Source organism: Trachinotus anak, unplaced genomic scaffold (assembly GCF_046630095.1).
Source record: "Trachinotus anak isolate AG129_WGS33_773 ecotype Australia unplaced genomic scaffold, CSIRO_AGI_Tana_v1 ptg000019l, whole genome shotgun sequence".
NCBI lineage: Eukaryota > Metazoa > Chordata > Actinopteri > Carangiformes > Carangidae > Trachinotus > Trachinotus anak.
The window spans coordinates 28745120-28770597 of record NW_027273870.1 but is presented as its reverse complement, the minus strand read 5'-3'; the positions used below and the strand labels follow the sequence as shown (position 1 = coordinate 28770597).

The following is a 25478-nucleotide window of genomic DNA, read 5'->3' as shown; positions in this document are numbered from 1 at the left end:
AACAGCAGGGCACACGTCAAGACTGTCACTGAGAGATGAGTCATTTTAACAGTTTATCCTCCACAGAGCCGCAGAGGAAACACCAGCCTGTCAACAACACACGCTGTCAGTATCGATATCAGTGTGCAGCAGGTGTCGGTGCAGGAATGGTTCATAGGCTGCATTTTTATAGAATCTGATCCTCTTCTAAATCAAAGTCACATTTTTGCTTTATTATTATATGACTGCTGCTTCCTATGACAACCAAACTGAACCTCATGTGTAAAATGAACAGAGTCGTCCTTTAAGGTGCTGATAATTGTGATACCCACAGAGGGTATCATCATTATTTTGGGAGAAAACATCTTCAGAGCTCAGAGACAGTTCAGGTTGTTGAATTGTTAAAGACACTTAATTCAAGATACAGCGTCTTGTATTAATGACAGCCGACGCTGCGCCTCTGTGAAAAACACCTGAGAACTGGAGGAAGAGGAGACACAGGTACGTGCTGGAAAAGATGGTAGACAAGGAAAAACACTTTCACGCCGTCATATTCAAATCAATCCAAAGACAATATGGAGACAGATTCATTAGACCAAGACACAGATGCACCATTTGGTTCCCATTCTACTGCAAAATAACTAAAACTGTAATAAATAAGAAGTGACAAAAAAGAAAATATCAGCTAATGTTTGCTCCAGAGTCCTGAGTCAGATGAGCTCTGCCTCATACAAAGACATTAAATATCGGCACCAGGCTCTGACAGCTTCAGTCTAAAGTTACTGTTATTGTATTGGTCTTCAAAGATCCATATCAGTCACACCCAGTTTAGAGGAATCGAGTGTCTCCGCTGAATCGCTGACCTGAATCTGGCAGCGGAGTCAGACAGAGCAGAGACAGAAGACAAAAAACTGTATTCAGCTGTATTGAATCAGACATCTTGGCTGATCCAGAGCCAGGTTTCCCCTCACTGAGCCTGAACCAAAACCTTTTCAGCTCCACGTGTGAACAGGAGCTCCTCAGAGGCTCCGGGACCGGGGTCGGTGCTCTGGGACGTCCCGGCAGATGAGGGATGTCGTTTCACTGGTTCACGTTACGATGATGTCTGGGAACAGGCACTCTGGTGCCAACATTAAACCCGCTTTATGGCTGCAGCTCAGTGTGGATATAAATACAAAGAGGGGGGAGGACACCTTCACAGGGACGGGAGCGTTCAGCCAGACCGGAGGCCTTTAAATACAAACGTTCCAGCTGCGGCGTTGTAATAAATACAGTTCACCTGTGTTGTGCTGTCGAAAGCAAACTGTGGCTGGGGAGGAAAAAGTCAGAGGACGATCGGATCTGTTCACATCTCAGACAAGACATGTCAGAATTTCTTCTCTTTAATCACAAACACACTCGCACTACAAGATGTGGAAATAACGCCACATCACACAGACAACAGGATTTTATCAGGGGGCGAAGCAGGTGTAAACAAGAGAGACTGTGGAGCCACAGCTTGTTGTAACGTTAGTGAAAGCTTTCAGTGAGGAAAATCTTCAGTTTTAACATCCGTCAACACCAGTGACCATCATCATAATCACAGCAAAACATTAAACGTGTCTGAAATTATCAGGGCGGCCCCCGAAGAGTCTGGATCACCAGATAATCTGAGCCAAAGAGGCCAGAACCAGATTTCCTCAAAGGCTCTGTCATATAAATCTAAATATAAAGCATTTTAATATTCTAGAGTCACAACAACAAAACTCTGATGAATCACTCAACACAAGCCTGTGACACAGTCAGAGTCAGTCTGTGTTTTTCTAAATGATGAACCAACTGTTTTCCTTTATATTCTGCACATGTCTCTGTGACAGAGATTTCATGCTTGTACCTTACAGACCCTGATGCAACACACATACACTGAACAGTCGTGACATGAAGGTGCTCTTCATTAGATGCAGCCTCTCCCTACACCACTACAGAAACAGCTTCAAACTTCCAATCCAGTCATTTCTTACATGGAAATAATCTCTTTCGCCTTCATTTTCTAAGCTCTCTCCCTCTTTAGGTGGATGCAGAGAAATAGAGCCAGACACATCAATGCAGCACACGTCAGAGGAAATAAAGTTTTTACGCCTCACATAAAAACCTGCAGGTGTTAAGTGAGCAGCTGATTTTTCAGCCTCTGGTGGAAAACTGGGACAGCTCTGGATTTTAAGGCATCTCACTAAATCAGCTGTCCGGAGAAAACTGGGATCTCCACATGGACTATAACTGATCCGAAGTTCAGGACAATCCATCCATGGTTAATAAGACAGCTCAGTCTGGACAACACTGTCATCCACAGACACACAACAAGCTTTACTGTCCGTGAACAGGCATGAACGAACACTACAGCACTGTGGCGACAGTTTAGCCCCCCCTCCACACACACACACACACACACACACACACACACACACACACACACACACACACACACGGCATCTCAAGGTTGTCATGTCGTCTGTTGAACAACGCGTCCACAGCAACAGCACTTTCCTCTGAGACCTTGTCCTGAATTTGAAAGCGTGTATTTGTCTCTTTGTTTGCAGCTTCCATCTCTGCCAAACTGTCCTCCCATTAAAGCTCCATCCAGTCTAACGGTAGATGTCCATGTGTTTGTGATTATAAAGCAGGTCTAGGTTCTATATTAATACTGTGAAAGTATCAAAGCCTCAGTCCACAGAGAAATGCACACAGCCTGTATTCAGAAACTGAGCCTTAAAACCAGCCGTCAGGACTTCTGGAACTTTGTGATGTCACAACAAAGCAGTCACTGCCCCAAGCCCCGCCTTGAAGGATTTTATTTTTTACAAGTGTTTACCTGAAATCTGCTATATTTTATATATATTTAACATTTAGCCAATCAGAAGAGAGACTCAGATCCTCTCCTCTGATTGGCTGACTGACCTGTTGTTACTAGAGCTCCAGAGAGAAGCCTGAGAGAGGAGATGTAAAACTACACTGAGATGGTTTCAGGTTCTTAAAACCACAGATATGTCTTCTGATGGAGATCAACACTTCAGATAAACCACAGAAGAAGAGTAAAATGTGGAGCTTTAACAAGAACAGCACAGGTTACGTTTTATGCTCACTACTGCAGTCGAGAGGTCAACTACCTGTCTCCTCAAACGTTTTACAAACCCAGCCTGTACCCACACCTGCTTCTTCCAGACCTGATCCTGACCCAGGACCATAAACTGCCTGTACTTCACCCATCCAGACCGTGACAGCCCTCCCCTGTATGACTATTTACAACACGAGACATGCACGGTGCAGTGAGGCAGAAACAACGTGGCAGCTGGTGCTGTGTGAATGACCAAACCAAAGACACCGTCTTACGTCTTAACGAATAATAATATAACTTGTGACAGGCTTGTCCTGCTGCACTAAACTGACCACATTTCACTGGGTCAGTGGTTACTGTGACCTCAACATGAACAAGGCCTGGTTTAGACTTTCAGACATCTTGTTCCAGCACCACTGTTTCCTCCCTGATACTGATTCTGAAACCTGAACTTCCGTATTGGCCAATACTGATTATTGAACACTGATCTGATACCACTGAGTTAAAAAAAAAAAAAAAAAAAAAAAAAAAAAAAAAAAAAAAAAAAAACAGCAGCAGAGAATAATTGATTTCCTGGCAAACTGCAGTTTTACTGTGAAATTATAACATTTATGAATAAACTATGTGGTATCAGGTCAGATTAGCTGATAGACATTTTCAACACAGGAATCTGCATCTGCATCTCCAGCCTGATTTAGCTGTGTAGCTTCTTTCTCATAGTTAATTCAATAAAAAAAATAATTCTTCAAATGTTTTTTTACAGCAGACATTTTGACTTGTCTCAGCAGGAGAAGCACTGTTTTATTCAGGTAAACCATGACAGTGAGATAGTCAGCCAGCATGTACAACTCCAGGACCCTGAAACTGAAGCAGCTAAATGGAATTCAGCCGCCATGAGTTTTATTATTTACACCTGAGCATTTCCTACTGTGACACATCTAAACGTCTTCAGGAACAAAGGCCTCATGATCTGAGCTGCATGATGCATCGCCCTGAATTCTGACACTAAATTAACTCCCTTTAGTTTAATGCTTCAGTTAGTGTGTGGATTAAGACTCAGATTCACACTGAATATGAACCATTTGATACAAAAATGTCACCGGTCTGTGGCTGATTAATCTCTCAGCTGTTGCAGAGTAGAAAATGTCCATATGCTGGAGTTTAAAGAGCCCAGGGTGACATCTCCAAATTGTTTTGTTTTGTTGGAACAATGGTCCAGGATTTAGACTCATATGAAACAGAGACAATCCTCACATTTTTTGGAAACCACGCAGATTATCCCTGCGTTAGGAAACACCAGCTGAACACAGCTCCCTGTTGTAAATGGGGATTCTGTCTCTTCCATACGCACACACACACATGCTGCTGCAGCAAATCTGAGGTCACAGGTCTCCTACAGACACAGCACATGGAGCTGCCACTCAGAGCTGTCACAGCTGACAGCACCCTGCTGCGGAGCCCCCGTCCACCCCGTCCACAACTCTGGGCAGAAGCAGTTAAATTGTTTTAAAGAAAAATTTTTAAAAAAGAAAAGAAACACAGGCGTCATCGAGTCCCCAAAAAACACAACCAGTTTTTCTCTGCTGCACTCAGCAGCAAGTTTTCTGTCTTTGAGTCAGAATCAAGCTCTGTGTGTGTGTGTGTGTGTGTGTGTGTGTGTGTGTGTGTGTGTGTGTGTGTGTGTGTGTGATGTGTCAGCACAGACCAAACTTTAACCTGCACCCAACTTTAACCCGACACCACATGAAAACCTCAGACTGGAGTCTTTGTGAACCCTCACAGCTGGAGTTCAATAACACAGTATATTCTTAGTCTCCCACTGTAAACACACTGGTGATTTCTTTAGTGTGATTAGAGCCGTGTTTCAAACCTGAACTATGTGAAATCTGTCAGATACAATAAGAACTAAATGCTTGCTGAGAATAAGACAGATCCTAATTCAAATCTGTTCTGGTTCTTTCTGATTTTACTTCTTGTACGTCTGCTTGTGTTTAGACAATAATAACCACTACACAACTTTGTTTTAAAAATTTCTATTTTTCAAAGTAAGGTACTGAAAAAGTATTGTTTTGATTTTGATCTTCCATCAGCACTTGTATTAAAACTTCTTAAACAACAAGAGACCCAACTGTGAGCTGCGACACACTTCTGTTCATCTGACTTTACAACACAAGGCCCCTGAGTTTATCACTGAGGCTACATATTTTCCACAGAGCGACTTCTGTCATACTAATGAATGCAGGTGAAAATTGAAGTTACAGCAATGAACACGTGTAATGCACTAACATCAGCTAGATAACCTGGGTTCTCCAAATTATACCGATGCTTTTACATATATAACATTAAAAACAATCTTCTGATAATTACAGTGTTTTTCACACACACATGGACACATGAAGAGCTGGGTGACAACTCACATGGCAGCTAAAAACAGAACAACAGAAGGTGGAATATCACAACAGCACAACTGAAAACTTAAAAAAGCACAATCCACAACGATATTGAAGACAACAGTGTGCTCCGAACTTAATTTCAACAGTTTGTCTTCTTCTTGCCCCGAGCACAAATCCAGGTCTATAAACGAATGGTTTTCCCAGTTTGGGGTTGAGGAAGCTGAGCCCTGACCTCAGCCCCATCCGACACCTTTGGGATGAACTGGAACTATGAGCCAGGCCTCATCACCCAAACGCCAGCGGCTGACGTGATGGATAACCTATTCCAACCGACACAGCAGCGTCACGAGGAGTAAAACCTCCGACGTGAGCGCGGCTGAACCCAGCTTCTGCTGTCTGGTTAAGCGATTCCCAGTCAGGAGAAAAATAAGAGAGAAACAGAAACAAAGCGCACGCTGGTGTCAGCAAGAGGGACAGGTGTGCATCTGAAGCTTTTATTACATGATATAATTCACTGCTATTCTATTGTTTTGGCAGTGAAGTGTCTGGAACTTTACTGCAGGCCGGTGTTTTTGCTGAGAATGATAACCAGAGATTAACCTGTGACTCTTATGAACAGATCCACTGCAGACTGGAAGCACGTCAGTAGAACTATTTCATGCAGATGGAAGAGTAATAACGCTCCTGTGCCTGGAAGACTGTGGTTTGGGAATGGCATGTTCAACAAAAACATCTGGGTGTAATGATCAGGTGTCCCGATACTGCCGGGCATGTAGTGCACAATGAGAATGACAGTCCTCACTGAAAAACAGGTGGCCACCACTCACCCTCACAACTGCACTGAAACATCCATTTGCATTTCAAAGTGCTTATTCTCTGACTGACAACAACACATCGACCTATCAAAAAGAAACAAGCTCGATTTCCTGAGTTTGAATTAGTGAGCCCATGATACAGGCAGGTGCAGGATTGTCTGTTAAAGCGGATTCCTGCAGAACCTGCAGGAGGAGCTTCCCTTCACTCACACACACACACACACACACACACACACAGGTTCATGGCACACAATAGGCTGGACACACACAGGAAAACGACAAAGAAACCGCAAATCACTGCATGCACACGGGTTTTAAAGCAGCGTTATAAAACAACAAGGCTTTGTTCAGTGTCAAGCAGACACCCGTGAAGTGCAGCGAGGCCTGGTTAGCAATCCTGGACTAACGGCTAAGTTTTAGCAATAAAGACAACCTTGTATTTACATTTGCGGGCTCAGGCTGACGTTAGCCCTGTAGGTGAAATGAGTCCAGGTGACAAGATTAGAATGAATTTTAATAAGCAAACGAGGAAGGGGTAACAGAAATGTGCATGGGACACGTATCTGAAAACATCCCGGAGCCACCGAGGATTAACGGTGCGCTGTGTGCCAAAATATGCGCCTCGTTGCAGCCATTAATTTTCTGGGCTAGCCGAGTTGTCGCTAGCTTAGACTAACATTTCACAGACTCGGCAAAACACGTCAGAAATGTACAACATCATCTTGGTGTCAGCAGAAATAACCGTGGGAGCATTGCTGGGAGTTTGCAGGCCATTTTGGAGCGTCCGCCAAACAATGGGTGGCAGCGGAGTGGACAGCTAGCAGACTGACCTGACAAACACATCAAACAAAGTCAGCCTGCTCGCTAGCCGAGCCAGCTAACTTAGCTAACTTCCAAATCCGCGCAAGCCGCATTTTAGCAACAGCGGCATCCGTCGAAACCCGGCTCCCGAGCACCGCGTCCAACCGCGCCGAGGCGTTGTGACTCGCGGCTGTAGTGTCACGCAGCGCCGGTGGAAGCGGTTGGATCCGGGCGCTAGCTCGTGTGAGTTCCGTGCGGAGTGTTTGACAGACAGGCCCGAAGCTGGCTGCCAGTCAGGAAGGGAAAACGGCATTTGCACTCTCACCGAACCGACACGGGCTGACACCAACACCGAACTGTCACACAAATAAATTCCCGACTTCCAGTGTCCGGTGCCTGCGAGGCGCGGACGGACAGGTGGGCTGAGCAGGAGAATACACAAAGTTATATTTAGCTAGCCTCCGAGCTAACACGCTCCCATCCAGCTTCAGGGGACAGCGGGGCTAACATCAAGCGGCTAGTCTGGTGTAAATAAAATGACTCGTTTACTTACTTTCATTTAAAACCTCCACCAGCTCGGCGCAGTTTTCACACATTGTTCATGAAGAGGAAACCTGAGTGCACCTACTCAAACCATGGCACTGGAAACTGTTGTTGGCTGGCAGTTGGTTGTTTTTGGGGTAAAAAAAGGCCCTGGGGAGGGGGTGATTGGTGAAGGTTATTCCACTGAATGAAACCAGGGGAAACGACAAGGTGTAGAACGTGATTTGCATCCAAGCGAAGTTGATGTACGTCAAAAGTTACGAGGCACTGGACGGTAGAAATCGAGTCAGTCTCCAATCTGAGCGTTACTTGAGAGAGTAGACACAGCAGCCATGTTGAAAAAGGAGGGGAGGGGAGGAGGGGGCGACACAGCGTGTTGAGAGCTCGGGAGTTTCCGTCGCGTCTTTTTCGCTTGCTCGGTATTCTTCGCTACTCTCGCGATATCTTCCCGATGAAGTAAAGTTTACGACACTTTCTGATCTCAAGGGCAACAGCGGTGACGAGAATGTACATAACTTAGATTTAGGCAAATACAGCAAAATATTTACACAAAACTATAATGTTGATGCAAAAAAAATCTTATTTTAACAAAAAAAAAAAACAAGTTCGTGTCGTGTGCAACATTTGCTGTGGTTTCAATTTGTCCCAATTCCATCGAACTCTTTGAACAGTTATAGACAAACGTTATAAAAGGAGGAAAAAGAAAATATTTTGTTTACAGATTTTATTTCCATGTTCTCTGGTGTAATAAAATACTGAATTACACTTACGGTTTGATCCTTCATTATCCCAAAAAGTTTTAATTAATTTGTGACTCATCATGAAAGGTGACTTTAAAATATTATCTACTCACATCCATACGCCATAGTTTTCTCATGACTCAAAATGTATGTTTGTTTTTGTGTGTGCATGGCCCGGAAAACCTGGCAAAATTAAGTTTTTCTCCCTGAAACCAAACCTGATGTAAACTGGCCAAGTCACAGCTGGCAGACTAGTGTTTAATTTATGTCTGTCTGAACACCACCACACATTTAATCTGAAGTAAACCTGCCCTGACACTTTCATGTTCCTTTTCGTTTAATACCTGATTATAACATCCAATATCTTATTTTATGTCAGTGTATTTGCCACTAAGGTGACGAAGGACTGCATTTTAAATGAAATCATAGGGATCATATGGAGGAAAATGCTAATTTCATTGAACATAAACTAAATGTTTGTCTTCACATCTACAGGTTTATGTTCAGGAGAGTCTGTCCCCCAGTCTCGAAACCACTGACTTGGATGATGATTTTCCATTGATGACAAATAACTGAGGAAATACAATTTCCAATTTTTCCAAAACCTTTTAGAATAAATTATTTATCATTTCCCTTCAGGTCCTTTGGGTAAGAAGCAGAATCACACAGTAACATTTGTAAAAATAGCCAACTTTATATTCTCAGAGTACTAAGACAGCTTTACAAATAGGATGATATGCACACAGCCTTCCTTCTCATCCGAACGCAGAGCGGTCCAATCGAAGCCCCGATTCGCTCAGGGACCCAGAGTAAAAGAAAAAAACAAAAAAAAAAAAACAAAACACTAAACACACTGACAAACCAAAACAAGACAACAAAGGAAGCAAGGAAGTACATGTTTACCCCTTGAGCATCACATTCATCCTTCACCGTGCACGTGGCAATTCTGAAACCAGAGCAATCTGTCAACTAACCACTGCAAGCGTTTCAACATCATATATTACATATTAACAAGTAGAAGAGGGGGAGGAGGGGGTGAGTTAAAGGGGGGAGGTGAAGAAAGATTAAAAATAACCTTTAATTCTTTCAACTTCATGCAGGTGTAAAAGAACCATGTGGCCAAACATAAAGCTTTAATTAGCAAAGAATTAACAAAAGATGGCATATTAAACAAAAAATCTTTATATAAAATAAGTTTGTAGGAAAAAAAAGGAACTCGCGCCAGGGTGGAGGGGGGTCAGGGGGGGGCAATTCTCATTTACATATTGACATTGATTTGGTCGACGTACAACCGAGTGCTGGGGTCCTTTCTTTGGCCCCTCATTCTTCTTTTCAAACACACACACAAACACACACAAACACACACACACACACACACACACACACACACACACACACACACACTTGAAAAGAAAACAATTTATCAACAGGAAGCGTCCTTGCTCTCTCTTGACCTTTGCCCCTTCAGATTTGTTCTGTACACGCTGGTCACTGCTGCTGCCACCGCTGCCGCTGCTTCAGTCGCACATCTCCTCCGGCAGCTCGTGGGGGTTGAGGATGCCGGGCACCGACATCTGGAGCTTGTGTTTCTCCTCCTGGGCTTGGCGCAGAGCCGCCTCCCTCTCCTCCAAGAACAAGTCCGTCGTGTCCTCACCGGCAAACTCCTGCAGGACCACACAAGCAGAGGCTCAATGGAGCTCACCCCAGGCTTTAGGCTGCTGATCCAAGCTGGCCAAACTACTATTTTCCCACAGAGGGAGACCTGCACTGCTAAAACTTTCCACACAATCTCTGCACTCACAAGGTAAAATAATCTGAAGCAGGCTGTTACTTTCTAATGCTTCCAATCAGATTAGATTTAATGTTTCAGTAATGATTTGTCTGAGCCTCTGTAACACAGCCAAAGAGTTATCACACTGGTTAAACAAAACAATACATGAGCTGTTGTTTTTATCCCAGCTGAGAATTATTGTTGACATTCTGACAGTGGTTTAGGTTAGATGACTTGTCTTTGGCTGATGTTTTTATATTTGCTTTTTACCATTATGTGACCTTAAATTGTATTTATCAACATGTCCAGTGACAATTGCTGCTTATTCAGTGCAGACAGCGTCGTGTGACACAGACACTAAGCTGTGCTTCTTTCCACGTTGTCTAAATTTTCATCATCAGTAAATTCAGCTGCCACAGTGTTTATCAAAAACCTCTGTAGGAACTGTTGTGATGTACGAAGATCATTTTACACAGGAAACCTTCCAAACTAAAGGTTTCACCTTGAATGGGCTTCATCAACTTGACAGATTTGAACTAATGGCCACTGTAAGATAAAGAAATGATGTGATTGATCACAGCCAAGTGTTGTTGCTGCAGTACCTTCAACAAGCCCGTTAACTCAGGTTCTGACATCAAATCCTCTGGTAGAAAATAAGACTCATTACTTTCTCCTCTCTTGAGCAGCTGCGATTTTTTAAAATTCACATCTCTCCCAGTCTGGTTTCAGGCTGCAGGTGTTTCCTGGCTCCTCTGCACGCTCACCTTGATCTGCACCAGGAAGTCCCTCAGGTGCTCCTTAAAGGCGGGAATGTCTTGATTCAGGCTGAACAGACCTGTTACAAACACCTTCACCTGGGCACTGAAGACAAGACAGACAATTAGTAGCAAGTCTGTGAAAACAGTGTGAACAAGGGCAGACAACATGGACAGCGACACCCGTTACAGCCCTGCAACAAATGACATTTTCTTTTTCACCCTTTATCTGCTCTACTTCTACGCCTTTACACTTTAACACTTTAAAGTGTTTGAACAAGAGCTGCCTTTTCACAACGTTAAGGAACAACACAGATTCAGAACGTCTGAGTGCCATTTAACAGGTGTAATTTATTTAACGCAACAGAACATCTCTCAGGCTTCTGACATCAGACCTCATTTTCTAAATAAATCAAAATGTACTAAGTAAGAAAATCATCTGGAAGTTGACAAGGGAACCCAGAGCTCAAGAGTCCAGATGGTTTCTGGGTTTTAGGACTACACACTCTGAACATTCAGGATGTGTCTGATCACAGCTGCAGCCTTCCCTCAAAATGTGTTTTACAGCATTCTGGTCTATTTGAAGCTGTGTCTGTGTTTGAAAATCTGCTATTTAATTTTTCCCTTTAATCCCTGTGCGTTTATGTAAAACCTCTTCCACAAACAGGTGCTGAATACCTGGAAACATGATCCACACACACACACACACACATGCTGAGCTCATGTAATCCCACTGTGGTTCACCTGCCTGGCTGGAGCCTACTTACTCTTGCAGGTGGGGGAAAGCCGTTTTCAGCAGGTTGGCGATGTACTCCTGGACATGCGCCTGGTTGTTGGCAGGGCTGGCTGCGCTCAGGGCCACGCTGACCTTCCCCTCCTCCACCAGGTTGAACATGTACGCCAAGATGGTGGCGTGCATCGTCAGACCTGCAGACCGGGAAACCAGATGTTTGCAAATTTCGTATAAGAATCAAACAGATCATTTTGAGTCGGGATACAATGAATCTTAATACAGCCAGATGCCGGCAGGTCTGCTGACCTGCAGTGTGAGAGGTATCAGTGACCACAGAGAAGATGTGCTGCAGGACGTCGCAGAAGTACGTCTGGTAGAAGCTCTGTGCTGCTGCTTCCTCTGCAGACACGTTCTGCAGGAGAGTGTAGAGGATCTGCAGACCTGCAGGAGACAAAGAGACGCTCGTCATCTGTCGCTCACCCTCCTTCAAAGATTCATTTCCTGCAGTCGTTATTACCTTATATAATCTATTACTCTGTCAACTGAAAATAAGTTTTACTGATTTTAACAAACTGATTGCTCTTATATTTTATATTTATTTTCTTTCTGGAGACCTGATTTTAAATGTATGTTTTGTAAGAATTTATAAAGACTTAATTACAAATCTGTAACCTGAGGTTATTAGTCAGATCAACTCTGCATTTAAAAAAGAAAAATGTTAGTTGGATCAGAACATTGTAGCTTGACCATTTTATCCTCACACAGACAAAGTTCAGTGGTTCTTTGTCTTGTGCTGCCGTATAAGATGAAACTTTACTTCAGTTTGTGAATTTCATGGCTATTTGTGTGAACTGATCTGACAGGATGAGTCGACGCCAGTTCTGACCTGTATCGGCCACATTCCTCATCGTGTGCTTGAAGGCCCAGATGATGGAGTCTAGGATCAGTTTGAACTGGGCTGGGGCGATGGACAGGAAGGCAGGGAAGCACTGGGAGGTGGCAGCTTGAAGGAGGTAGAAGAAATGGGTTCTGTGTTCTGGGAATTCTTCAAAGTCCTGACGGCAAAGACAGAAAACAACATGTTGGCGCAGTGTTTAACTTTGTGAGTTTTCCATGTGGAACCGGGAGTGATTACAGGACTCAAACGCACCTTGTTGATCATATTCAAAGTGCACTCGAAGACAGCGTCAAAGATCTTGGGGATTTCCCCGGTGATGTGGACTCCCAGCTTGTTGACGATGGTTGCCATGGTGCTGAGGACCTCAGGCTCCCGGGCAGCTGGGACGTTCCTCTGGTAGTCAATGAGCACAGCCTCCAGCAGGGGGGGCACAAAGTTCTCTGCCACCTGGGCCATAAAGCACCACACGAACACGTTTACAGACTGTCAGAGTCAAGTTTAAGTGTTTAACAGGTTTCAGCGGTTAAAGGTACAACTGTCCCTTTAACTGTTTTCAATCAGAAACAGTCGACATGGAGCCAAAGAAAGTTCTCATCAAAAAAATTCAATCGCGTCAATTTACTACATTCAAATACTTCTATACTCTTTAACTTGATTTTCTTCAGTAAAAACTCTTCTTACAAGTTGGAATCTGTCAGACAGTAAAAACTGTTTGGAAATCAAGGTTAAAGTAATTTCATTCTTAATCTGGAGCACTTTTTTTTAGAAATATACTGGTGCATTTTTAGTTTATATTTCCTGTTGGTGGATGTTTTGGTTGCACTCTAATTTTAGCTTTTAATTATAAACATTATAATTGTTGTTTTTGAGAAGGAACTGGGCTCAGTAACAAAACTGTTATTACAGTTTTCCATTTGCTGTAGCAGCATTGGTTGTGACTCCACTGTTAAATGAATGTGGAGGATGCTTTGTGTGGAACACTGCTACAAAAATAAAAGCCATTACAAACACAGACTTCAGTATAATCACACATTTAAAAACTCACCATCTGAGGGTCGTTGGAGCGACTGACCCAGCCTGAGATCAGCTTCAGCGTCTCTCTCTTCACCGTCCTCATACTCCTGATCAGAGGCTGTTTGGTCACCATCTCACCTGCACAAATCACACAAAGCAAGAGGTCGACAAATCAACAAACATCCACAGAGGAACCAAACAGTGAATTTCTGATTTTATGAAGTACCAGCGGTATCAAAAACAGGCGCTGACCCAGACAACAAAGCACAGGTTGTAAATCTGAAGTTTGTGGGTTAAACTCATTATAATTTGAATTTTTTTCTGGTTTTATTACAGTGTCAGATGCAGTGATGTGGTGTCTGATATTCCTTTTAAGGCCCAGAGACAACAGTTAAATTAGGACACACACAGAGGGAGCAGACAAGAGCTGACCATTAGTCTGGACGGCCGAGGAGATGTTTTCACTCAGACACTTGTAGACGTTGAGCATGTCCAAGTAGATTCGTCCCAGCTGGACAACGAAGGGATGACCAACAGCTTTACAGGCTCTGACGTTAGTCTTCAGGATGCTGCCCAGCTGACGCACCGTCTCAGCGTCCTTCAGGATGTCCACGTTCTGCAACAGAGAGCCCACAGTTTAGCCGGGGCAGCGGTTTTCAACAAAAGCATCAAATGAGAAGTCGCTCCTGTTCTCCTCACCTTGGTGGCCTGCTGGATGATGCTGTCCCACACCTGGTTCGGCAGCAGCATGTACTTCTCTATTAGAAGCTCCTGAACTGCCTGGTCTGTCTGAGCCCCGATCATGTAGCCCACCGCCTCATAAAACGTGTGGACCTGCAGAGAGCAGAGGCAGGTTCTGTCTCAGACCATCACCAACAGATCATGTTTGCTAAGCATCAAGATAAATCATTAAACTGATGCCATCAGAAACTGAAGGGGCCGTGTGAATACGTCCAGAGACGGGACTGACCTGCTGCGGCTGCAGGTCACAGATGATGGTGTTGATGTTGTTGAGGATCTCATCGATGAAGGGCATCACCTCCCCCACCTGAACCTGGACGAAATGACGCCGGCACTTCTGAGCAATCTTGATGAAGGTGTCGCACGCCATGTCCTGCACGCCGTCGTGGGTCTCTGTGATGGAGATCAGGATAAATCACAAAGTCATGGTAAGTCTTCAGGGAACAGCAGGTCAGAATCTTCAGGTCTGTGTTCTGATTCATGTGTTTTGGCTCTAAACATCAGTTTGTTTACAGCTTTACATTTAACAATCAATACATTTGACAGTGTGGAGCGTTCAGGCTTTGAGTTTCTCACCGTGCATGAACTCAAACAGCTTGTTGACGACGGTCTTGAGGAACTTCCAGTGAGCTCGCAGGAAGCGCGGATACTGACCCACGATGTACATGATGTTGGATGCTATGATGGCCTTGTTGTCTTTACCCCTCTTCTGTTCACACAAGCCAAGCAGGTCCTGAGTACATCACACACACACACACACACACACACACACAGACAGACTCCGTTAATGCTGGTCACAGTTCAACACTCACACAGCTGCTGTGTCAGTAACAGGCTGGAGAAATGTCTTGGTTCACAGGGGAGGATTTGTGCTTCTATCAGAGACCAGTGACTCACCGCTTGTAGTTGGACCAACTCATTTCTGTGTAATGCAGATGTAATAAAATATTGTTCCCACCTTGATGACGGTGACCAGGAACCTCTTCTCGTCCTCCTCATGCATCGCCCCGCTGATGGAGCCGATGGCCCAGCAGAGCATGTTCAGGTTCCTCCACGACCACTCGGTGCCATTGACCTGATTGTGGAGCTTCTCTGTCATGATGCGTTCAGTGTCGGCGTAGTCCAGATGAGTCAGATACACTACACGAGAAGAGAGACAGGTGTGAATTAATGAAGGTGCAGAGGCCATATATATGATCGCCGGTTGTTTCTGCCCCAATCGATGTCAAGACGATATTTGGCTTGTTTACCCATGAATGTATTAACTTGTTATCACCAATATCTGTAGTATGAAACTAATAAAGTTTATTTGCTCTGCCACAGTTTCACTATGGTGACAATACATAGATAAGATTGATCCACAGCAGATGTGAGTCTTCATAACTGAATTCAACTGATACAACAGCCTGATGAATACAGGAGTAAAGCTGACACTTTAAATGGTTTTATCACATAAGTTCCGATTTATAAGAGTTGTGATGTTTATTATAAACAGTTCATCACTGAGTTACTGGAGAAACCGGTTTAGGACCACAGCCCTTTGACAGAGATGTGTATAGTCAATAAGGGACTGAACAAACTGGAATCCCAAAGTATCCCAAACTAAATTAAGACTAAAACTATTTTTTTAAGGTTACTGTTTTTCTTTTTGCATTTCTGCTTTATTCTATAGGATAGTAGAGATAGAGAGGAAAGTCAGAGGAGAGACATGACATCTAGCTCATGGTACAAGCTCTTCCTGTTGTGCTACCAGGGTGTACCCACTGAAACTACTTAAAACTTTAAGCTTAAAGAAAGAATGTGTGTTTTTTTGTATCTGTCGCAGAAACTAACCCAGAGTTTCCCTCATGTTCTTGTAGAGGTTAATGGCGTCCGTGTCCTTCATGAACTCTCTGACCACCTCGCCCTGGTCGTTCTCCACCACCAGCACCTCCTCAGGTTTGGCCATGCGGCTCACCATCAGCAAACGTACCTGCGAGAAGAGGGGGAGGAAGATGATGGTCAGAAACAGCCTCTGTCTGAGCCAACTATCCAACCTCTCTACTATGAAGCAAGATCTTTGATGCTAGAAGATCACAGCGTTAAAGATGCATGCGAAATAAATGTATCTCATTAACAAAGATGAATAATCATGATGAAAAAAGCAGAAAAACATCACATGATCATGACGATTCAATGATCCCCAACTTTTCTGATACCTCTCTGTGACTGAACGCGTGTGTGTGTGTGTGTGTGTGTGTGTGTGTTGGATGACAGGCCTACCTGGGAGAGCACCGGCAGGTAGAGGTGTCTGCGTGGCGGGACGTCGGACAGGAGCGGGGTGCTGGAGGTGGAGAAGGGACTCTCCCTGTAGAGCTCAGCTGCAAGGTGGTTCCAGTACTCCAGACAGATCTTAAAGATCTCCGTCTCCTCCACCTCCGACACCAGCAACATGTAGTGCAGGGCCTGGAGACGCAGCGTAGCGTGGTGAGGTCACATAACATAACCTACAGTGATGTTACAGTCTCTGTGTGCGGCCCTGGGTCAGACCACATGTTACATCGCCATGAGAAATTTCCCTTTGGATAATTTGTCACAGTAAATGCAGTTCACTTGTTTTGTCATGAATGGAAACAACAATGGCCGTGCATCAGTCTCTACTTATTTCTTCATGTTCTTTCAGACGATGCTCATCAGTTCAGGTAAAACCTTCTGTTACTGTCAGAATGACTCTGACTGGTCTGAGGTCGGTGCTGTAGTGTCAGTGTCCATGTTAACAACAGCCTAAAGACATGGTACCATAACATGATGTTTGCTGGGGTTGTTTCCTTTGCTTTGCTTTTAAACATTCATCTGCACATATACTATCATTAATATATATAAGATATGGAGCACGCTCTTATAACATGATGTCTTCGGCGTTGGCTCTGTTTGGGTGTGGACATGACAAACTACTGAGAAGTGAAAGACTTACACACTTGAGATTTGAGATGTGGACTTTTACAACTTTGTACATCAAATTGGAAGTTTGTTATTGTTGTTTGCTCGTTGTTGTTATTGTTAGCAACACCAGTCAATAACAACGCAATATTTTGCACATACAATCACCATAGCAACATGACCACAGATGAATGTTGGACAGTACTGTACATCTGATTTAATGGGACACAAATAAGGCAAACATGCTAATAAACAGCATTCACTTCTGTTGAGCAGCCATCTTGGATTTCGAGGTCAGGGTTGGTGAGGTTCCCTCGACCTTCTGAGTCAGAAATCAAACCTCAGGGGACGTTCCAGCTGAAATTTCCCACAGGGAAAACTTCCCAGTTCAGATGGAAAAAGCCATAACTAAAAGCTGATAGCGAGGTGCAGCCTTTAAAGAACATCTCCACCTCTGTTTCATTCATTTTGACGTTTCCTAAACATCTGTCTCTCACATATGCAGCACTCAAATGCTGCAGCACCCCTTCCATTTAACTGCATTATTGATACACAGTATGTGTGTGTGTATAGTGTTTTTATTGTATTTTACTCATCTGGAGTGTGTGTACATTTTATTTTGTGACTTGGCTACAATTTCCCTCTGGGATAATCAGCTCTCTCTGTATCTCTGTCTAACCACAGCAAAATCAACCACTACTGTAGTTTGTTGCTGTATTTTCCACTCCTCTTGAAACAATTATCTGTCTGCACTTGTGTAAGTGGACGAGCGGCCACAGGAAAGGTGGGCCTTCCTACTGTAATGACTCACTGCAAAGATGTAATCAGGGAAAACAGGAGAGAGGCAAGAAAAGAAGTCACTGGATACGAGGGGGAGTTTTCTTTCCAACGACACTGAGGCAGAGGAGGAAATGAGCAGAAGCCACCAGCTGAGAGCTGTAGGTTTGTTTACTCGACCAGACACCAACGACCATTTACCTTTCCACATGATAAACAAAGCTCAGTTTGAACAGAGCAGGTTGTTTCTGGAACGCTCCTCTTACCTCCATGAGCGTCTCTCGCAGGTTCGGTCTCTTCTCGATGAGCTGGCCGTGCTCTTTGAGGAAGGTGCAGAGGAACAGGCTGAGGTTCTGGATGAAGTTCTGCTCGTCATCCTTCCCGTTGGCGTAGGCCACTCTGATGTTAGTGTTCAAAGGCAGCATCTGACCGAATGACAAAACAACTCAACTTTAGACTCAAACCTTATTTTGCTGTAATTACACGGTGTGTTCTGGCTGAGGATACTGTATTTACTGTAAAGAGGTTCAGCCGATCCACGAGACCACCCAAGACAAGCAATTCATCCACAGCTTTAAGTAACAAACACCACCCCGTGATGAAGTTAGATACTAAGACAAAGGCTCATATTTGGGGCTTGAAAACTGTTTCCAGAGTCAAGAATAAACATTCACGCTCAAGATTTCAAAAGATCCTAATTTAAAAGATGCTTCTTTTCAACAAGAGTTTACAGAGGTACAGTGTCATCCAACCAGGTAGCTCAGTTCCCTCCAACAGGTCACAAGATAAATCAGAGATTTTAGATAAAGATTAGTGGGAAAAAAAAAACAACAAGAAAATAAGTTTTGTTCTTTTTTTTGTAAAGAGGTGCATCAAGTTAACAATTTAAGGCGTCACAAATCAACTGCAGCCAGAAGGAGCTGCTTAGATTCACATATACCCTGACACCATTTGGAGTGAATGAAGATGATTTGATTCAGGTGATCTGTTATTAAGTTGTTGTTCTGGATAGTTCAAATGTTAAAAAGCATCTTTCCACTTGTTTTCTTTGTCACTTGATATTTTGTTTCTTTCCGTTTTCCCTCATCCTCAGTTCATCCTTCTGTAAAACACTAACATCTGTTTGGATATAAATAAGGTTTAGCTGCTTGCTGTAGCATGAGTCACCAGCCTGCTTCACATTACATTATGTGAAGTTAATGTTACAGATTCCTAAAGAGTGTTTCTTTGTGTTGTTTGTCATCTCTTTAGCCTCAGGTTGTCTCTTACAGCGTATTCTCTACAGGTACTTCAAGAGCGTTGCATCTAGCGAGCGACCACATCTGTGTCAGCTGATCCACTGTACAGTACAGAGAGGAGGGTCACTGGGAGCAAAACACTGCTGTGACTGTAAGGCCCCTTTTCAGACCTGGTGCTACATTCTGTCTCAGATGATCCAATCACAAGTGGTCAGCTCTAAGTTCAGGTGTGAACGCACCCGAGATGCATTGAGGACACATCCGATCACTCAGACCACTGTCTCGGTCTGGGCCACATGCAGATGTGTCCTGGCCAGACTGAAGCACCGCCTCCTCCACTGATGTCTTCTGATAGTCGGATTGGTCCCAACAGTTTCATAATGGACTGAAAATACTTTAGTATAGCCATGGATAAAAGCTTATTTCATCGTAGAGCTGTGAGCAACACAAGGATTCACTCAACCCCTCTGTGCACCACTCTGACACACACACACACACACACACACACACACACACACACACAGACACACACACACACCTGACCAATCTGTCAGGTGTGTGTGTAAAAACAACAATGTACACCTGTTTATTTGCATATAAAGCAAGGTGTGAAGGGACCTACTCAGAGCTGATCACTTGTGATCAGATCACTGACGTCACGTGGTAATGCCAGGGTCTGAACAGGGCAACGACAGTAACAAAGACAAACACACAAAACAACACACTACACTGTGAACTGTACTGAATTTTGGGCATTTCCCCCTGTGGCTCACATCTGTGTTGTCCAATCAGAACTGTTTACATTACAAGCTCCCGGTGTGTGTGTGTATCCATGTGAATCTGTAATAACAAACAGAAAAGTGTTTCTGTGTTTTTGTATATGCAATAACAGGGTGAGAGCAGGTTTGTGCCCCCTGCAGACATTATGTATGTATGTATGAGTGAGTGAGTGTGTGTGTGTGAGTGTGTGGTGGTAGTGGGGGTAGGAAATTGTGTGGCAGGAAGAGGTTTGCACAAAGTCTATGTTTGTGTGTAATGACAATGTGCACAAAGAAGTGTGCTCATATAGAGTGCAATTAACATAAGCAGCACTCAGAGTGATTGTGTGTGTGTGTGTGTACCTGTTTGAGCTGGCACATGGTGAGAGTAAACAGGTTGACGAACTGCTCCTCGTACTGGTTGACGCTCACTCCTGCGATCTCTGTCAAACATTTCAGTGTCACGTTGCGAAACATGGGCACGTTCAAGAACTGAAACACAAAAGAGTTCAGGTCAGTGATGAACCATCAGTTTAACTGTCCCGTCTGTGTCAAATGTCAGTGATCCCACTGATTTACATCCCTGACTGCAGGATGGTGACAACACTGATTAGGATGAAGCTGTAGCAGATATGAAGCTGAAACCAGTGAATGTTATTCACTCGATAAATGACTTAAACATTTATCAATTATAAAATTTTGGTCAATAATATTTTGTCAATTGAGCAAAAACTACTTTCAGCTCAAGACTAAATAAAACTTTTCTCCAAATATTTGCAGATTTTTGCTGCATCCAATGTTCCAGTATCCTACACTTTACAGACATATACAATAATATATGTATGAAGGCTCCCTTGCAAAGTTGTCGAGGCAACCAGGTGTAAACAAATGGTGAGCGTTCAACAGTAGTGTTCCTCTGTTTGTTACGCTCCTGCAGGATGAACCGCTGCAAGAGCGCCTTTGTCAGAGGGCATCGTTCTCTCATTACACACTCATCTCCTTTAATAAGCATCAAAGCTGATTATTAATGTTACTCAGAACCCAGTTTTCATTTTAAAAAATTTAATCCATGGGAATATACTAGCGGTGAAAAAAAGCAACCTAGTCTGAGCTAATGTACTGGTAAAAGCATAAAACTGAAAAGTTTTATCATGTCATGTTTGAACTGGTCTATGTGCAGGTCCCAGCACTGTTTCTTATACTCAACATTTATTTATCCAACACTTTCTTAATCTTTGTGTGCTGTATGTTTCACTTACTTATCACATGAAGGACAAATTTCTAACACTTTGCAACAGACATTAAATCTGATCGTTTGATCAGCTGAATGAACACGAGCTGGTTTACCTTGTAGACCAGAGTGCCGATGAGTTTGGTCTCAAAGATGTAACCTAAAGGAATCCAGTTCAGGAAGCGGAGGAGAGTCTCCAATGTGGCGTGGACCAGCGGGGCATTCTGGGAGTTTTCCTACACAGAAGAAGAAAAAGACGAGGGTACGCATGGGAGCAGGCCGTGAGATTTATTCAACCTCAGAGGCTGAGAATTCAGAGCTGTTTGGTCTGGTGTCAACTTTGTCTTACCATCACAAACTGGCACAGCTGGAATATTTGGGAGAACTCGTTGCACATGCTGAAAGACAGAAAATAAATAATCTTAACGATGGTAAATTAACATCCTGCTTCCATGCCTCCATTCTCAGTACTCTTATGAGCTTTGGGTGACATCCACACACACTCAGACTCACAGGATCCTTCTTCATTTAGAGGATGAAACCTGGGAGGTTATCTTCATAATATACAAAAAGGTGCTATAAAACCTACGACAGAAATTATCCTCAGAATGATTATCTGTTTTTATCCCTTTACATTTAAATTTAGCCTCTTTTAATATTTTATGGATGACAGGGTGTCCTGTTCATCTGCGTTAACACGAGAGTGAACAGCACTATTAACGAGACTACAGCTGTGAAACTCTGTTAGCACACTTCAGGCCAGTCACAGTAGATCATGTTCTTTCAGTTACCTGTCTTTGAGATGCTTGGCCTTCACCTGGGTCATCTGGCCGCTGGAGAAGTCAAAGACCTCCTCACTGAGCAGCTTCAGGATGATCATGTTGTTCTGACAGAGGCTCTCACTGGTTCGACTGGCACCCACAATATCACTGATGAACGTGGGCCAGTGTTTGGGCCATTCCTGCTTCAGGATCTAAACCGGTCCAGAGAGGAAGAGCTCTGTGTTATTAGTCTCATCACTTTATGTCAGTAGTTGTTTGTGCACCGACTGTTAGTTCATTTACCTGTACGAGGATCATGTTGAGTTTTGAAATGTAAACTCCCTCTTTCTGTAAATAAACAGAAGAAAAGCAGCATCAGTATCGAGCACAGAGATCTTTCACATCACGAGTAGTTGAACAGCAGCATCTTAACCTCACCTCCATGTTTGTGGGATCAGAGGACGTCTTGATAATCAAACCGACAACATACTTCTTGATTCCTGAAAACATATCCATGTGTTTTTATTGGTTAATTCAAATAACATTTCCCTGACAAGCAACACACCTCAGACAGAACATCGCCATAACTGCTTGTTTAATGTCAGACTGATTTTTACCTTCACATTGATTTCTTGGGAGAATCTTCCAGCGTGTTTTGATGACTGACTCCAGAATCTGCAGTGCATAATACTGAGAGAAAAACAGAGACATATTAGAGCTCTGAAAAAGTATCAAACATACTTTCTCATCAAAAGCTTATTAGCAACAAACAGAGGCCAAACACAATATAGTACTTGTACTGTCATAAGTCATCAGCCCAAAATGTATGTAACCCATGATCTGCGGGCATGGAGCATACACCCCGAAAAACACGCCAACACACCCATGTATACAGACTCTCAGTGTAATATGAACAGAACTGTGTGCCCATCATGTGTAATATTACAACATGGTACACCTCAACTCTACATTAACCCCAACACAGACTCTGAGCACTCAAAAATCATCGAGTACACACGAAATTAAGCATTTAACAGCACTGACGGCAGCAGCTAATGTCTGAAGAACTGTGCATAGTTAGCATGAGTTTTAAAATCCTGACATCATAACTGAAAATATAAAACAGAGACAGCAAGAGAAACTCAAAAACATCAACAGGAAATATCACAACAAGTTCCTCGCACCAAACACACACAGAAACATGGAAAAGGTAAAAATTTTGCAGATGACCACTGATTTAAACACACTGAGCTCCCATTAGCTGCAGAGTGAATGCTCAAACCTGAAAGCCTTGTTCTGATGGGGATAAACTGATAAGCATCAGCTCATATTAGTACATTAGCGCTGAGAGACTGTCAACAAGTAGCTGATGAGAGTTCATGGCTTTCCTCTGTCATGATATTTGTGTGTGTCAGGGTTCATACCTTAGTTTTCATGTTCTGAGAGAACTCCAGGATGGTGTCAACCCTGGTCCAGGCATCTGGATGGTCCTTCAAATTGGTCAGCACTTCCTGGGCCACCCGTTGCTATAAAAGAGCAATACAGTAAACCCTCTATACGCCCTGAATCTTTAGGTTTTAAAAGATTGACTTCAGGTGGGTTTACACATCATATTCGACCTGATCTCCAGTAATAGCTTCATGGTTATGCTAAGTAACAAGTTCTTAATTTCTGTCAGAGTTAAAATATACATTTATTCCGTGAGGGACTAGTTTATAATCAAATAATAATAATCATCACACAGTTTAGCACTGAATACAGGTGAATCATATCCAGACATTTTAGGTGGAAGCCCACAGTGGAGAACAGTCTCACCTGGGAACCAATGTCATGGTACATGGAGTTGACAACATTATCCAACAGGTTGATGTCCAGTTTCTGACTGAAGTCCAGCAGCTGTCTGGCTGGGTGATCCGCCAACATCGTCATTTCTGCTGGCATAGAGCTTCTGTGGAGAGGGGAGGGAAGGGCAGGGGAAATGATTTAAACTTCAACCACTACAGAACCTTGTGACAGCAGCATATGTACTAGTAAAACATAAGAACAAAATGCATACATCCGTGGGCAGAGATTACAGTAAGAGCCTTAAGTATTAAAGCTTTGAGTATTAGTATGACTTAATATTCTTAGTACCATATTACAAAGATTTCAACATTTAATGGAGTGATGTTTGAAAGGGCGAGTCAAAATAGATGAATGAATTACACCCAAGGTTTGCTTTCATTTCACATTCTGTAACAGTCAGTCAGCAACAAGTTATTCTTGTTCAGCTAAAATGTGTCAAAGCAGCCACCCTGGAGCTGCTCTCGGCCCTCGTGGTCCAGTTTATGACACCCAGTGAAACAAACCGTGAACCGGAGAAACGACGCCACCGCCTGGTTATCTGCAGGGCTGGTGCTGCGTTCACTGCCACCCCGCTGAAAGACCTGTTAAACGACTATTGAGCGCAAACCACGGTCGCGGTCGTGGAAAACAAAGCCGTGGAGATGCCAGTCCCCTGGCTACAATGCGTTGTGCCATGTTTGGCGTATCTACCCGCTTGTTTACCCCCAGACAAAAAAACCACAACACTTTTGAAACTGACGGAAGCTAAAGTTAGCCCACGCTGGGTAAGTTAGCTTGGTTAACGTTGATCGGGCTTAACTTACCTGGTGTGTCCTGTCCGCTCGTCGAAAGCGAGTGTTGGTTGACTGGTGTAACTTGCGGTTGAAGACCGAAATATTAACCTTTTCAATGCGCTGAAAACTGCGCAACTTTATCTCATGGCACACGTTTGCACTGCTCCCAATCTTCGATAGCCGAAAGCTAATGTTAGCTTTCCTGGATGACACCAACAGTTAACGTAAGCGCTTATTTAAAAATGTCGTTACGCTGGATACTTATCGATTCTTGGCGTTGTATTAAAAGATTTCCGCAGTCTGCCACAGCCTATTGTTTCTCGTCTTCAGCCACTCTGAAACATCTCTTTCTCTAGCTATCAGTAACTACAGCCGACTCCCACCAGGCTAATAGCAACCTAGCGTGCTAATGGAAAAGTCAATGATGATTTAGGTCTGCCGGCTAATGTAACGTTAAGCTAAGCTAACAACACATATTCACGGAGTCACACTTAGAGCGGTATTCCGGGTCATAATCACGAAGTGAAAGAGTCTCGTTTTTATTTCTGGTTCTATTCGCACACACTGTTGGAGAGCAGAGATGTTTTAATGCGTGCAAGTATGCTCTTCCTCTAAGCTCATGCTTCCAACCACGGACCGGTTGAAACCGGTTGAGACCGGGATATTCATTCTCGGTGTTTCGGCCCGTAGCGCGCCGCGTAAAATTTGGACTATGTACCCGCCCCCTTCGCGTCTGATTGGCTGTGCCAGTGCTGTCGTCACGCTTTGTCATAGGCTGACTGGCTATCACTCTATTTCAAACTCCCTCCCCCTGTTTTGGCTCCAGTTTGACCTCTGACAACACCAACACACAGGCAACCAAACAGAGATAAATAACAAATTCATCACAAAATGAAAAGAGT

General features: G+C 43.5%; 2 protein-coding genes across 3 annotated transcripts in view; both read right to left on the bottom strand.

Moving 5' to 3' along the window:
* usp34 (ubiquitin specific peptidase 34) overlaps positions 1-8007 on the bottom strand; it is a 58363-nt gene extending 50356 nt beyond the window's left edge. For both annotated transcript variants that reach the window (XM_071503622.1, XM_071503624.1), the window contains exon 1: positions 7633-8007. In XM_071503622.1, the coding sequence (XP_071359723.1) occupies positions 7633-7675 (43 nt within the window). In that variant the 5' untranslated portion in view covers positions 7676-8007. The remainder of the gene's footprint in view (positions 1-7632) is intronic.
* Positions 8008-9723: 1716 nt separating this feature from the next.
* On the bottom strand, positions 9724-25296 carry xpo1a (exportin 1 (CRM1 homolog, yeast) a). Its single transcript, XM_071503633.1, has 25 exons — positions 24607-25296; positions 23774-23906; positions 23383-23484; positions 22576-22648; positions 22397-22458; positions 22262-22306; positions 21989-22170; positions 21547-21595; positions 21314-21433; positions 20330-20458; positions 18237-18395; positions 16537-16719; positions 16108-16246; positions 15233-15414; positions 14851-15007; positions 14504-14667; positions 14233-14367; positions 13966-14149; positions 13565-13671; positions 12772-12966; positions 12508-12676; positions 11928-12062; positions 11656-11815; positions 10898-10994; positions 9724-10026 (listed from the first exon to the last, which is right to left on the bottom strand). The coding sequence occupies exons 2-25, from the start codon at positions 23897-23899 to the stop codon at positions 9880-9882; spliced, it is 3201 nt and encodes a 1066-aa protein (XP_071359734.1). The 5' UTR covers positions 23900-23906; positions 24607-25296; the 3' UTR covers positions 9724-9879.
* Positions 25297-25478: the final 182 nt, after the last annotated feature.

What these genes read in the sequence shown, in the direction of transcription:
- xpo1a (XM_071503633.1), bottom strand. Translation starts at nt 23,899, where the DNA reads ATGCCAGCAGAAATGACGATGTTGGCGGATCACCCAGCCAGACAGCTG. An exon ending in CTTTGAATATGATCAACAAG is followed by an intron (nt 12,677 to 12,771) that starts GTGCGTTTGAGT and finishes CTTTGCCGTCAG; the next exon opens with GACTTTGAAGAATTCCCAGA. An exon ending in GAGGAATGTGGCCGATACAG is followed by an intron (nt 12,063 to 12,507) that starts GTCAGAACTGGC and finishes TGTCTCCTGCAG; the next exon opens with GTCTGCAGATCCTCTACACT.